Consider the following 15,781-nt stretch of genomic DNA (forward strand, 5'->3'; position numbering starts at 1 on the left):
AAGTACAGTTCTGTGGCATGGGATTTTGGATCAATGTCCAAAAATCTGTGGTGGGTGGGGCTACCCAGTTTGTCACCGCAGAAATAGAAAACAGAGTTTTTCAAAATGTCCAGTCACTCAGTGCTTCATCACATTGCGTCTGGTTAATATTCAATGTATGAAAAGACTAATCATGGCTTAGTTCATATAGCAGCTATATATTGAGAAAGCTCTGGCACAAGACTGGCACTATTTCTCCAGACTGTCTTACCATAATCAGTGAGAAAAATCTGCCGAATCAGGAGAAGAAACCACTCTTTTGTTAGTCCACCCATGTCCAATCCAGCTTCTCCAACAAACGTCACTTTCAGTTTTTTCTTCAGGTCTGCTCGCTTTCTCGAAAGCTATTAAAAAAAGGAACACATTTATGGTGGGGCAGTTTTTCCAAATTACGCCTTAGCCAGACTTAGAACTTTCCAGAACAGATTGTAAATACTTTTCCACTGAAAGCACTCTCAGCATAGGAAAACAAAATGTAGATGGTGTTACTTTGTACAGAGCATTGTAGCACCCAAAAAATCCCTACACATTCCCTCCTATAGAACTTCAAATAGATTTCAGTGGCTCTGTGGAGTGCTTGGTAACGTCTCCAGGAACAGAACATATTTAACAATCACAGATTTGGGCCGCACTATTACCTCATCCAGTGAGTCACTGACCAGCTGCAGACGCCTAACTTTAATGTTGAGAAAGAGCAGACTCATATCCACCCTTTGCCTTCGAGAGACCTTGTCCACCAGTGTTTGCTGCATCAAAAATGTAGAGGAATGCATTTATCAGTCAACATTCCCAGGCTAGAAAGATGGTTATATAACATAATGCTATCTAGGTTTTATTCTGTGCCTCTAGATTTCTTTTTTAAGGAATAGTTCACCAAAAATTAAAAGTCTCTCATCATTTACTCACCCTCATGCTATCCCAGATGTGTATGACTTTCTTCTGCTGAACACAAATGAAGATTTTTAGACTAATATCAGTAGTAGCTCAGCGGTTAAGGCTCTGGGTTACTGACCGAAAGGTCGGTGGTTCAAGCCCCAGCACCGTCAAGACACCACTGTTGGGCCCTTGAGTCCAGGGGTGCTGTTTCATGGCTGACCCTGCGCTCTGACCCCAGCTTAGTTGGGATATGCGAAAACAACTGCATTTCATTGGCTCTGTACCTGTACTCTGCACAATGACAATAAAGTTGAATATTAATCTATATGACTCCAGAGGTTTAATCCATGTCTTGATAAGTGTGGGTGAGAAACAAATCAATATTTCATACCTTTTTTTTTTTTTTTACAATCAATCCCCAATTTCACTTTCACATTCTTCTCATTTTGTTTTTGGCAATTTGCATGCTTCGTGTATATTGCCACCTACTGGGCAGGGAGGAGAATTTATAGTAAAAAATTACTTAAATATTGATCTGTTTCTCTCCCACACCTATCCTATCGCTTCTTAAGACATGGATTTAAACACTGGAGTCACGTTTACTATTATGCTTCCGTTATGTGTTTTTTTAAACTTCACATTTTTGGTTACTATTCACTTGCATTGCATTGGCCTACAGAGCTGAGATATTCTTCTAAAAATCTTAGTTTGTGTTCTGCAAAGAAAGTCATACACATCTGGGATGTCAGGAGGTTGAGTAAATGAGAGAATTTTCATTTTTGGGTGAACTATCCCTTTAACATCTTAGATAGGCCTAGATGTCCTTCTATTTTAGAAAATGATGAAAACTCATTCTCATTCGCAACTCATTCCCATTGCTTTCAGGACACTACATTTATTTGCCGTCCACATGTCTGTTTATTCTACAGTCTGGACACATATGTTTGGGAGGGAGCCATAGGAATGACCGATTAAATTCTGCTCCACCCATCCAAGGATTGCTATCAGAACATATTCCCAGTCTAGAAGATATTCTCACAAACAGAGACATTCTTATAAAATTTTATGTAGCTGAATGAATCTTAAGTGGGTTTAGTCTTTAGTAAGAGGTAATGTATGTGATTTTTTTTTTTATTGGGGCAGGTGATTTCTCACCCTGGCCATGCTGATCATCTGCTGCTCAGAGTCTCTCTGGATGATGGCCTTCTTCACCACCGTAGACAAGACGAAGGGGAACTGACAGAAGCTGAACCTGAGAAGATTTAAGTCAAAAATGCTGTGGACATGAAGCAAAAATGTATTTTTGGGCATATCCAACTCATGTCTGAACAGCAGAAAACACATAATAATCTGATTTTTAAAAACCTGATTTAAACCACATCCATATGTGGTTTAATATTCTATTAAAATATATATTTTTAAAGTTTAGATTGATTGATTATTTAAGTATTAAGTATTTTTTGTAAACAATACTATGCAATAGTTTTAGACACAGTAAAATGCTCTGTTACTGCCTCATGAGTTCAGCGCCACAGTAAGATGTCATTTTCTGGTTTTCCATTATCTCTCACCACACTGACTACTACTCTCAGTTTTTGTATGAGGATGTCACTTTGCATTGCCCTGACACTTACATAATTACTACAGCAACCCATATAGATGTAATGTCTTTCATTCAGAATAAGTCAGTCCTAAAGATTGGGTTTTTGTGCAGTGTGAGCAAAGCTTAAGTGGTTTGAGTTGTCTGAGACACATTATGAAAATGTTCCGAATTATATTTTTGCAGTTGCACCTGTTGGAATTTCCATGAGCTTGCCACGTCTGATATTCCTCCATAAAATCAATATGGTCCAGCGTTAGGTTGTAGAAATCAGAGAAAGGTACGATAGGGGAAGAGGAAATGGTGTTTGCCGCATCTGTTAAAATAAAGGGTACACCAAGATCCATGTGAAGATATTTTTTCTAAATCAGTTTGAAAGGACTACATAAAACATTCTAAATTTCTCCAACCCTTCTCTAGTGATCTTACAGTCCAGTATAGTAGTACTCACTGAGCAGCGAGAGAACTTTGGTGGCTGATGGAATCCACCAGGAGCATTTGGCCATGGGCGGCAACTCTTCTGGCTTGGCAGGAAATAGGCGGGTTGTGATGAAGAGCTGCAAGCGCTCCACCAGCTGTTTGAAACGCTTCTGAGGCAGCCTGAAAATGAAACATCTCATAAGCAAAAAAAGTGAATCTGTATACACGCCTTTTTGTGAGAAACCATCGCTTTCCTTTTACCGTCATTTTATGTAATGCCCTGACAAAAAGGTCTGCTTGCCTGTTATATAGTCCAATGAGGTTTGTGCAAAAGTGCCCAAAAACAACCTTTCACAATAAATGCCTTTCATAATTCCACAATGTTTTAATACAGTGGATCTCATCTGGGTTTGCTCCAGATTTAATGTTGAATTTCAAGCTGCAATGCTACACAGTACCACATACCAGTGTATTTATCGTACAAAAATAATAAAATGCTATTTTATTTATTTGAATATTTTGTAAGCCAATAATTCACCTTAGAACACTAAACATACTCCAGAAATTAAGTCACATAATTAAATTATAGAAAGTTTTCATACAAAATTAAATCCCACTTTCATTCAGAATAGGTCAAATTAATGTACTAGCAGGTGTAATTCAACTACATTGAAAGGTGCTGTAAGCGATTGTTTTTCATGGAAAGGTATGTAAAATATTTTCCTACTGCCTGAAAGATATTAATAAAATAAGTGTCCTGAGATATCTCACCGGTCTCTGTGACAGCACTTGACTCTGTAAACAGCAAACAAAAATGTGTCTGCGGGCTATTGTCTCTAATTCTTTCTGCCTGTCAATAATTTTGCACATTCTCAAATTGTTGTAGTTATAGCAAAATTATTGAGGCTTAATGCCATTTTTATTTCATGTTGTTCATAACAGTTGTCAGTTGAAGGCCCTGTTTTGCTGCTGTTGTTTTTTACATCCGCTTCTGCTCTCATTTGGTATCTTTGGAGTGTAGTGTTTGGAAAGAGGTAGCTTTGCTAATCCAACAGCTAAACTTGTGGAAATTCCAGAATGGTTAAAATCCCTTACAGCACCTTTCAACACCACAAAATGTGTTCATGTAGTCCCAACCCCGAAACTTTTATTTTACAAATTGAAATGGACAGATCGTAATAAAATCAAGTTGTGACAAAATGTTCAAGAATTGTGTTGCCCTTAGTTCATTTTAATTAAGTAAACTGAACAAGCACTAATCATGTTGTGGTCAGTACAAACTATGTTTATTCTCGAGAATAACTAGTCTGGGTCATATTTTATTTTACCCTTTGTAGTCAGCAACATGATGTCAACAACAAAAGACATGGAGATTTATCCTCCCTTGTAAAAGCTGATAAGCCAAGTTATTAATTTTTTTTATTACTTCTATTTTGCATTGATGTCTTTGACCTTTTTAGAACAGATCTGCACCCCACCAGTTGTGAACTATTGTTTTAAAATTCAATAAGCCAAATAGCTAATTTATTACATCTTTCAAAAGAAATACAAAAAGGCCAAAGAAAGCTAAACTTTTCCTTCATGATTTGCTCCCTTATGCAGACTGCAGTGCAGCCAGACTCACTTTTTAAACCAGTACATCAGGAAATAGTGGTCCGCTTCAGCCAGGGCTGCTATTTGCCTCAGTAAGTGTGCATAGATGACATATGTGGCTGGGCTGGTGTACTGAGGGTTCTGCGACACAGAGAAGCACTTCAGCATACTTCAAAAAGAAATATAACTTTTTGCTTAGGAGCAGAAAAAGAAGTCTGGCTTTTAATAAAGAGTGGCATTGCAGCAGAAACCAGTTCTTTTCCTCTCCAGTATGACCTCATCCATTCCTTTAGGCAGAGTGAAGGCAAATAATACAGAGGCCGTCTGACATTAGTGGCAGGCAGATCAGCCCAATAATTGCCTCTGCTTTTCAATTTCACCATGTCCTCAAGAGAATTGTAGGTCAGGGAGCCCATCAACAGCCTGGAGATGAATAACATTATATGCTAACTTTTAAAAGGAAAAACCTCAGTACTGTACATGCTTCTGTTTATGAAAATGTCTGACTCCCACCACCACAGATCCCCATTAAGGGAGGGAAAAAGTACATATCTAAAACTCTTTTCCATATAAAGTGAATGAGGACTGGGGCTGTTAAGCTCCAGAATTACAACAAAAAGCACCTTAAAAGTACCATAAAATTGGTCCATACAAATTGTGCTCTATATTTGAGTCATCAAAAGCCATATGATAGCAACTGAGTGAGAAAAAGACTGAAATAGTCTAGATTGGGCACTTTTATGATACTTTTATGGTTGCCAATTTGTAGCTTGATAACCCCAACTCTCATTCACTTTCATCATAAGAAAAATAGTGGCAAGGATATTCTTAAAAAATTCACCTTATGTGTGACATGGGTTTGGAGCAACATAAGGGTTTTGGGTTAATTATCCCTAAAAAAAACTGCCCAAGGCTTCCCAGATTAAATCCAGTGGCTGTGCCCTTATTTGGACAGTCTCAGGCCAGTCTGCACTCGTCATGTGTGAGGTAAACACTTAGCTCACAATCTATCTGCAGCAGAGCTATTGCTGGACTCAGTGGACCATGTGGTGAGAGAGGAGATCAACAGTTTACTGTAACTCCAATTTGCCTCTTACTCAGTCCGGGGTGTTTAACATGGCTGCCAACACAAAGGGCAACTCGAAGACAGATTAGAGCAATTTTACTGTGTAACTGCACATCTATAGGCTCACATTCAGATAACCGCCTTGGTTTCGGAGGGGAAATTACAGGTATTACAGAAAAGTACCACATGTCTTTGAGGTCCCTATAATGAAGGTAGTTTTATATTAATGTCCTGAGTTTGGTCATTAGTAAGGTGAGTGGTAAAAGAGAACATTGGTTCCTTAGAGAGTAAACAAAACAAAACAAAAAATCATGCACTCAAAAAAACAATTATTACCTGCACAAGAACAAAATACGCTCGAAGGTCATCCTTTGTACGAGGCCTAAAATACATAAACAAAGCTGACAGTTTGAACACAGTTCCCTCCAATGACTTAATGTCCTCTTTTAGTGGTTCACTGAGAGAATACAATGCAGTACTCACCCTTTCCATTCTCTTAATAAGCTATTAATGATTCCCTTCAGGACAGATTTCTGTGTGTCCGGGGGCTGTAAATTAGCCAGATTAAACCAATTTTCTTAAAACCAAAATGTAAAACAACAGACAATGGCTTATTGTGTAATTTTACTGTAAGAGAACTTTGGTAATTTCTTGCAATGGGGAGTTACATACCATGTGGAGCAAGGCATCATAAACAATGTTGACAAATTTGATGTTTATTCCTGAGTCTTCAATCGTATTGAAGGGAGCATTTGCTTCTTTCTGAGGAGAATATAATAACACAAAACAAATGATTAATGTTCCAAGCACACTTTTCACCATCCTTTTTCTAAGGTCTATATGGAGGTGTTATATAAAATGGATGGTAAAACATTCACCTCATATAAGAACACAATTTTCTGATGAAACCATATGCAGATGTTGTTTTTAATAACTCCTTGAATGAGCTCATTGATTCATTAGGAGACCAAAATGTTCAGTTTTCCTCTTTTCTAGACGTTTATGGTCAGTTTTTCCACAGAATTCCAAGAGTTCTCGTTAAAAATATTGGCTTCACTTTAAACAAATATTCACTCATAAAATTAACATTATTCAAAAGTGAATAACAAAAAACATCTAGACAAGTATTATAAGTCATTATCAATTGCATACCTACAGAAATATTCAAAACACAATTACATTATAACTGATTGTTGTTAAATTTTATACACGCTAAATGAACTGATAATTTATAGTGGGTTGTGGTAAGGTAAAGTAAGCTTATGTTTATAAATGAGACTTCAAACAATACGAAAACAATCAAAAGCTATTATAAAAAAGGCTTCAAAAATGAACAAAACACTGTATTGTTATAGTAAGTACTTAAAACTGCATTAGGACCGTCAACACACCTTAAAGGCAGCATTGAGTTCCAAAAAGGAGTCAAATGTGGTCAAGTAGAATTCATGGACTTGCTTCCAATCCCCTGAGATAGTTGCCCTTTCAACATCGTCCCTATAGCCAAATAAAGACACTGTTAAACATAATGTAATTGGTCTGGAAAGACAATACTGCAGTGTAACTATGTGAAAGATGAGTAAGTACTGAAACTCTTTGGCAGTTTTGGTCCGAATGGGAATTATGGGTTCTGAGACGAAACGAGCCTTCACTTCTGGAGGGAGAACATCAATAGAGATACGATGCTTTTGTCTCACATCTGGACATATTGGGGGAAGCACTCTCACTGAAAACAAAAAGAGTCAAACACACAAACACACTGGATTACATAGCAGCTAAAATCAGGGGCTTAGGTTTGGGTATGGATTAGTTAAAAGTTAAAAGTAGAGGTAGTCTGATGCTTTTTGGGACTATCGTTAACTGTGTCAAAAATCAATGCCTATATTTGCCAAAGGTTTTTCGATAACACTTTCTATGAAGCCCATATTTATAATGCATGGTAAAGGCATTATACTGCATTAGTAATGTCTCATAATACACCTTATATTATGTTATAACTTCTCATAAATAAATGTAACCACAATTAAAACACATTATAATACTTAACTATTCATAGTTAAATCTTAGAGTGCATTATAACACAAGCAACATACAATTTCATCTGCAGTTTATTATATATACAGCTCTGGAAAAATGTAAGAGACCACTGCAAAATTATCAGTTTCTCTGGATTTACTATTTATAGGTATTTGTTTGAGTAACATTAAAAATGTAGTTTTATTCTATAAAGAAAAGACAACATTTTTCCCAAATATAAATAAACATATTGTCATTAGTGCATTTATTTGCAGAAAATGACAACTGGACAAAATAACAAAAAAGATGCAGTGTTTTCAGACCTTGAATAATGCAGAGAATTCAAGTTCATATTCATTTTTAAAAAAAGTACTAATGTTTTAACTTAGGAAGAGTTCAGAAATCAATATTTAGTGGAATAACCTTGATTTCCAATCACAACTTTCATGGGTCTTGGTATGCTCTCTACCAGTCTTTCACATTGCTTTTGGGTGACTGAAACACCCCCAGATCATCACATCCTCCACCAAATTTCACAGTGGGTGTGTGACACTGTGGTTAAACATTACACGACCACGTGGAGGATTGGTGATGATCTGGGGGTGCTTCAGCAAGGCTGGAATCGGGAAGATTCTTTTTTGTAAAGGACGCATGAATCAAGCCACTTACAAGGTTATCCTGGAAAACAATTGCTTCCTTCTGCTCTGACAATATTCCCAGACTCTAATGATTGTTTTTTCCAGCAGGACAATGCTCCAAGCCACACAGCCAGATCAATCAAGGTGTGGATGGAGGACCACTGGATCAAGACCCTGTCATGGCCAGCCCAATCTCCAGACATGAACCCCATTGAAAACCTCTGGAATGTGATCAAGATGAAGATGGATGATCACAAGCCATCAAACAAAGCCAAGCTGCTTGAATTTTTGTGCCATGAGTGGCATTATGTCATCCAACAGCAATGTGAAAGACTGGTAGAAAGCATGCAAGACCCATGAAAGCTGTGACAGGAAATCAAGGTGATTACACTAAATACTGATTTACAGTATGAGCACTTCCTAAGTTAAAACATTAGTATTGTGTTGTTTAAACATGAATATGAACTTGTTTCTTTGCAGTATTCAAGGTCTGAAAACTGGACAAAGATCTTATTTTTTGAAGAAATTCCCTCTGGTTTGATTAAACAAAAATTAAACTTTCTGGCCATAATGACCATTGTTATGTTTGCAGGAAAAAGGGTGAGGCTTGCAAGCCAAAGAACACCATCCCAAATGTGAAGCATGGGGGTGGCAGCATCATGTTGTTGAGGTGCTTTGCTGCAGGAGGGACTGGTGCACTTCACAATATAGATGGCATCATGAGGAAGGAAAATTATGTTTATATATTAAAGCAACACCTCAACACATCAGCCAGGAAGTTAAAGCTTGATTGGAAATGGGTCTTCCAAATGGACAATGACACCAAGCATACCTCCAAATCTGTGGTAAAATGGCTTAAGGACAACAAAGGCAAGATATTGGAGTGCCCATAACAAAGCCCTGACCTCAATCTGAAAAAATTTGTGAGCAGAACTGAAAAAGCATGTGCAAGCAAGGAGGCCTACAAGCCTGACTCAGTTACAAAATTCCAGCAACTAATTGTGAGAAGCTTGTGGAAGGCTACTTATTAAATTTAACAATTTAAAGGCAATGCACCAAATACTAACAAACTGTATGTAAGCTTCTAACCCTCTGGGAATGTGATGTAAGAAATAAAATCTGATATAAACAATTCTCTCTACAATTATTCTGAAATTTCACATTCTTAAAATAAAGTAGTGATCCTAACTGACATAAGACAGGGAATGTTTTCTACGATTAAGTTATTTGGCCAAGGTGTATGTAAACTTCTGACTTCAACTGTAACTTCCATTATATAACTTTTACTTGTTATGTATTGTATGATACAAGTTAATGTTATGGTTGTTTATAAGAAGATATTGCTTTAATATCTTTACTTTAAGCAGGCAAAGACCACTTATAATATGATCACTTCATAAAGCCTTTTGACTGTTTACACAATAAAGCACTTATACGATAAACTTTATTAACTTCTGCTGCGTTAAAATTGGATGTTGCTTGTGTTATAATGCATTATACTCTAACTATGAACAGAAGATGTAATGTAATGTATTATAACTTTAGTTATAATTATTTATGAGAAATTATAACTTATTATAATATGCTATATTATGAATGCAGTATAACACATATATAATGCGTTTAAAATGCATTATAAATATGGGCTTCATACAAAGTGTTGACGTTTTTTAATTATAATTATTTCAACGTGGCCAGCGCTACTTTGATTAGATAATCAAGTAATCTAAACTTAAAGGCAAAGAAAAATGTGACTATATGAAAACATGCCCTATCAGCTCAGTCTCCAACTTCACTGTGAATAATACTAAACCTTATTCCTCATTAAACCTCATCTGGTGAAATATATATATACAAACTCTTAATTTGGTGAATATATAAGGTTTAAAAATCTTAATTTGGTAAATACTTAAATACAGAGCTTTTAAACTAAGCCAAGTCTCTTATTTATTCATTATAAGATTCCCTTGTGTGTTTTGGGCCTATTTCCAGTTAAAAGTCCCACATTATGCACCCAATATTGGGTGTTGATGCGGAACGTTGTCACTCTATAACAATGTACTATACGGACGGGTTTAGCTTTTGCACACCATCTCTGTGTTTACATCAGTGTCTTCCGCTGAACACTTTTATATTCATTTCCTCCTGCAAGCGTAGACTGGGGAGAATATGGTGGCGGATGCCGCAAATGGTGAATGGCAGCTTTAGTTAATGTTCACATCAACCACGTAGGACACTTTATTAGGACCATAGTGTTGCTAATAAAGTGCTCAGTAAGTGTATTTAAAGTTGGTACCATAGTTCTCTAATTCGCAACAAAAGTACTGATTAGGGCTGATTACTTAAGATTCACAGAGACATGTAGTGTAGTAACAATTGATGTTTTCACTATTAGCCTTCTGAATTTACAAGGAAAAGTGAGAAGATTTAACAAGCTTCAAAACAGCATCATGCCCCAGCCCAAGTAGTATCATCATTACAATCCCCAACTCATCTCTTCTAAAGACATGCTAAGCGTGAACTCTCCTCTGCCTAGTCTATGTGATGCATTCATCTTCTGGCAAAAGCTTTGATCTCCAAGACAAAGAAAGCAAAACACATCTGCTAGAAACAATGAAGTGGTTATTAATTCAAAGCAGCCGAATGAACTGCTTTGAAATGCAATGAGTTTTTTTTCTTTTTTGCCTTTAATTTAAAAAGGATTTACCTTCAAATCAACAATGAATATCATTTTAAGGCCATAGTAACCTTTGGAGGATTTGCTTGTGTTACTTCCTTGTAAACCTAAAGCAAAGACTGCATATGGATACATCTCAACTCTTGGGCTTGTTTGATAATTCAAATAGAAGCAAGTTATTCACATCTAACAAAAATTAGCCAAAAGTGGCTGGACTTGAGGGGGCCTGACCTTTAACTGCCGGTAACAGGAGTGGTGAGGAAAAACTGTGGCTGCCAGATACTCTCTTGTGATTCAGGGTGGAGATGAAGCTTCCGTAAGAGGGGAAAGGGAGCTTCGGACCACGATCCAGGCTCTGTCAATGAAGCAATCCATGTATCCATTAACAGAAACAAATATTCCAACATTTCTATAGAAAATACACAGTGACTGCAATACAACTGTATGTTGCTGTGAAAATTGTGCACATTATACATTAGAAAAGAGATGATAAACGACCCTCACTGAGCACTTTATTAGGAACACCTGTACACCTACTTATTCGTTAATTATCTAATCAGCCAATTGTGTGGCAGCAGTGCATAACATTTTGCAGATACGGGTAAGGAGCTTCAGTTAATGTTCACATCAACCATTAGAATGGGGAAAAATGTGATCTCAGTGATTTTGAATATGGTTATGATTGTTGGTGCCAGACGAGCTGATTTGAGTATTTCTGTAACTGCTGATCTCCTGGGATTTTTACTGAGAGTTTACACAGAATGGTGCCAAAAACAAAAACATCCAGTGTGCAGCAGTTCTGCAGATTGAAACATGATGAGAGAGGTTAACGGAGAATGGCCAGACTGGTTTGAGCTGAAAGAAAAGCTACAGTAACTCAGATAACCACTCTGTACAATTGTAGTGAGCAGAATAGCATCTCAGAATACACAACATGTCGAACCTTGAGGCAGACGGGCTACGACAGCAGAAGACAATGTTGGGAACTTTATTAGAACCAAGGTGTTCCTAATAAAGTGCTCAATGAGTGTATAATATACTACAATAAATTAATAAACTATACTATACTTACTATACTAAACTGAAAACTTTAAATAAATTGCCTCATAGTAGATTAGCTACTATGTAGATTATTGTTACATTAGATCTAATGGAACAATAAACAAATAAAAGAAACGGAGTGACTATATGCACTAGGTGTAAAAAGCACCTGCCACACAGAGTGGCTATTTGCACTACAATAGAGAAATAGAGAAATTTTCAACAAACTGCACCCGCACTGTCACAGCAGTGGTGCATGTGGGTTGTAACAACAGTATGAATAAGATTCTCATGTGGACAACCCGGGTTCGATTCTGCCTTTTGTCCCACTTTTTCCAATCGTGTTTCCTGTCTCCACTATTAATATTTATTTTAACATGGCAATAATAAATCAAAATTAATATAAAGATCGATTGCCTTGCAGTGATTTGTCCAAGGTGATGGTCGGGAGTTGAGAGAAAGGTCTGATCCAGGTAAAACCATGGTTATATAGTAACATTGTTGTAGCCATGGTTTTTTGCAGAAGCTATAGTTTTAATGCAGTTAACCATGGTATTACTACAGTAATATGGTGTTAATATAGTAACCATATTTAATGATGTGGTTACTATGATTTTACTACACAATACCATAGTGATGCTAATGCAGTAAAACCATGGTCCATTTTGAAAGGGGAGGTTAGGGTAAGGTTTAGGAGGGGGTTGATATAGTGTCTGTGGGACTCTAAATAAACACAATGAACACGCTGCAGTGATACTGTATGTTAATATTTAATTAAGGGTGAAAATAGCATCTAACACTATTTGCACTTAGTGCAAAAATGCATTTTGTTGCTATTTGCACTTGTGTAATATGTTTAACAGTGTATAACCAAAAAGGAAATGAAAAAAATCCTAAACTGTTTTGCCTTCAACAGAAGTGGATAATACAAGGTTAATGAAGTCGTCTCGTTCATTACGTCATCATTAACATTTTTGGTTTTGTTTTTCAGAAAAACATCAGTGGCTGTGTACTTTACTTCAACACAACAAATTCAAGATTACTTTAAGAGGGAAATATAGGCTATGTACAGTGAGTTGAGCAAAATATTCCATGACTCACACTGAGCTTTCACTATGACCAAGTGATTTCTTTTACAGTAGAAAATGTGTGTTGTCTCAGCGGTGGGCTAACCAGCCACAACCAGTCTTAAAGATATACATTAGATTAATCACACCAGTAGCCAAAGTCAAAGCAAAGATTAACGGGAAAATAAAAGCAACAATCCATTAGGCTATACCATAAATTATTAAAAAACATAGCAAAAAAAAAACAGCAAATATCTACTTCTATATGCATAGCCTATACAGCAATAACAACCATATAGAAAATCACAAAAGCAACAATCCATTAAAAAATAGCCTACCTTATTTACAAAACAGCAAATAGATACGATATGTATATATGTACTATATATACAACAATAACAACCATATGCATTCATATATGTATAAAAAGGAGAAAAAATTACTCACATGACTTAGTATTGGAGGAAGTCTCTCTCTATCCCTTTCTTCTAGTGGACAGTTATTTTCACTCATGTTTAGAAGCATCTCCTCAGAAATTTAACTTTCGAGCAGTTACATGGCTTATTTCTCTGGGAAAAAATACTTTCCGCGTCTGCGTAATCTCAGTCTTCTCTTTGCTCTCACTATTTGAAATACAGCAACAGCTCGTGAGTCCGGTTCAGACTCAGAACGGTCTGTTCTTTCGGGTAAGCAGGTGAGTTTGGTGACCAAAAACTGACGATTTTCGCTTTCAAAAGATAGAAACTAACTATGCTACATTTAGAGTATAAAGAAAGACTAGAAGAAATCTTCGCGACGCCGCGTTTAGTTAGTTTACTAACTTGGTGAAAAAATGCCCTGGCGTGTATGTGCGATCCAGCTGTATGCTGGCGCCATGTTGTTGAGGATGATGAGGTCTGTAGTTACGGACTTGGAGACGACCGCTGCCTTTACGTAAGAAGAGAGGAGCCGTGCCGTGCTGAGTCAGATTTATTGCACACCACTAATTAATATCTTTCCTGGAATTAAACATACACCCAGCAAAAAGTCTGTTTGTATGTAGCATTAAAAGCGCATTTGTTTGTCAGATAAAATACTTGAGATCAGAGCGGAAGCAAGGTAATCTGGGCCCCCTAGCTGTATCTTACTCTGGGCCCCTTTCCTATTAAAAAATACAATTTAGAATATGTTGCGGGGCCCCCTGGACTTTGAGCCCCTATAATCATTACCACCTTTCACCCCACTAGCTATGGCCCTGCTTGAGATTGTTAAATACATGCTAAAGTCAGAATATGTAATTGAGACTTAACGATTCATATTCTGTATGTTTTGTTAATATCTCTGTATGTGTAACGTCCTATTATAGGACATTCTGAGATTTTCTGTTAGACCAAATGTTTGGAATTGTAGCCAACATGTAATATTTACAGTAGCTATAATAAAATGTAATATGAAAATAAATAGGCTATAATTTACTTTTATATTTAAAATAAATTAAAAGTAATATGTTAATTAAATGTATACTATGTAATATAGAATTATACAAATTATTACTTTGTCTTAGTGCAAATATGAAAATCCCCAGCTGCTATGAACTACTATGATGGCGAATATGCCATGAGCCATTGAATGAGTTTTTAGAAGAAAACTGAAAAATTTGCATCATATGCATGAAAAATAATATAAATAATCAATAATGATTATGAGAGTTTTATTAAGACTTTAAAATCATATTCACTAGATTAGATTGTATACGTTCTGAACATATAACAGATTTTATATAGATAACACTAATAAATGTCTAAAGATATTAATAAAGTAAATTATTAATAAATTATTAATAAAACAACATTTACAGTGGACAGTGGAGTCCCTGTTAAGCAAAATTAGCTTAATTAAAAATAATGTAAATATAAAGTTAGCAAGGGTAATGGGTTAGAAATGTCCCTGGGGAAACTATAGTGGATATGTATCTGCAATAGGGCAAAAACTTGCACAATTTGCAAAAACTTTTGATTTATCAATATATTTTTGAACAACATTTAAAGAAATAAATCTCTCATAATTTACTCACCCTCATGCCATCTAAGATGTGTATGGATTTCTTTCTTCTGCAGAACACAAAGATTTTTAGAAAAATATTTCAGCTCTTTTGGTCCATACAATGCAAGTGAATGGTGACCAGACTTTTAAGGTCCAAAAAGCACATCAAGGCAGCATAAAACATAATCCATATGACTCCAGTGGTTTAATAAATGTCTTCATAAGCGATACGATAAGTGTGGGTGAGAAATAGATCAATATTTAAGTCCTTTTTTACTATAAATTATCCTAAATTTCCCAGTAGGTGGCGATATGCACAAAGAATGTGAATCACCAAAAACAAAATAAGAAAAATGTGAAAATGGAGATTTATAGTAAAAAAAAAGGACTTAAATATTGATCTATTTTTTATATTGATAAATATTTCTCACCCACACATATCACATCACTTCTGAAGATATACTGTAGATTTAACCACTGGAGTCATCTGGATTACTTTTCTGCTGCCTTTATGTGCTTTTTTGAGCATCAAAGTTCTGGCCACCATACACTTGCACTGAAAGGACAAACAGAGCTGAGATATTCTTCTAAACATCTTTGTTTTCTGTAGAAGAGAGAAAGTCAAACACATCTGGGACATCATTTGGGGTGAGTAAATTATGAGAGAGTTTTCATTTTTGGGTGAACTATCCCTTTAAATGTTGCTCAAAAATATATTTAAGTAAATAC

General features: G+C 36.1%; 1 protein-coding gene across 1 annotated transcript in view; it reads right to left on the reverse strand.

Annotated features, from left to right (window-relative positions):
• Positions 1–13,935, reverse strand: part of LOC127627052 (probable E3 ubiquitin-protein ligase HECTD2) — a 31,882-nt gene extending 17,947 nt beyond the window's left edge. Inside the window, exons 1-13 of the mRNA XM_052103267.1 lie at positions 13,478–13,935; positions 11,154–11,277; positions 7,179–7,317; positions 6,986–7,088; positions 6,267–6,356; positions 6,078–6,142; positions 5,931–5,976; positions 4,560–4,669; positions 2,967–3,115; positions 2,708–2,831; positions 2,071–2,167; positions 678–785; positions 251–383 (exon numbers count right to left, since the gene is read on the reverse strand). Coding sequence (XP_051959227.1) covers positions 251–383; positions 678–785; positions 2,071–2,167; positions 2,708–2,831; positions 2,967–3,115; positions 4,560–4,669; positions 5,931–5,976; positions 6,078–6,142; positions 6,267–6,356; positions 6,986–7,088; positions 7,179–7,317; positions 11,154–11,277; positions 13,478–13,555 — 1,366 coding nt within the window. The 5' untranslated portion in view covers positions 13,556–13,935. The remainder of the gene's footprint in view (positions 1–250; positions 384–677; positions 786–2,070; positions 2,168–2,707; positions 2,832–2,966; positions 3,116–4,559; positions 4,670–5,930; positions 5,977–6,077; positions 6,143–6,266; positions 6,357–6,985; positions 7,089–7,178; positions 7,318–11,153; positions 11,278–13,477) is intronic.
• Positions 13,936–15,781: the final 1,846 nt, after the last annotated feature.

This window comes from Xyrauchen texanus, chromosome 33 (assembly GCF_025860055.1).
Source record: "Xyrauchen texanus isolate HMW12.3.18 chromosome 33, RBS_HiC_50CHRs, whole genome shotgun sequence".
NCBI lineage: Eukaryota > Metazoa > Chordata > Actinopteri > Cypriniformes > Catostomidae > Xyrauchen > Xyrauchen texanus.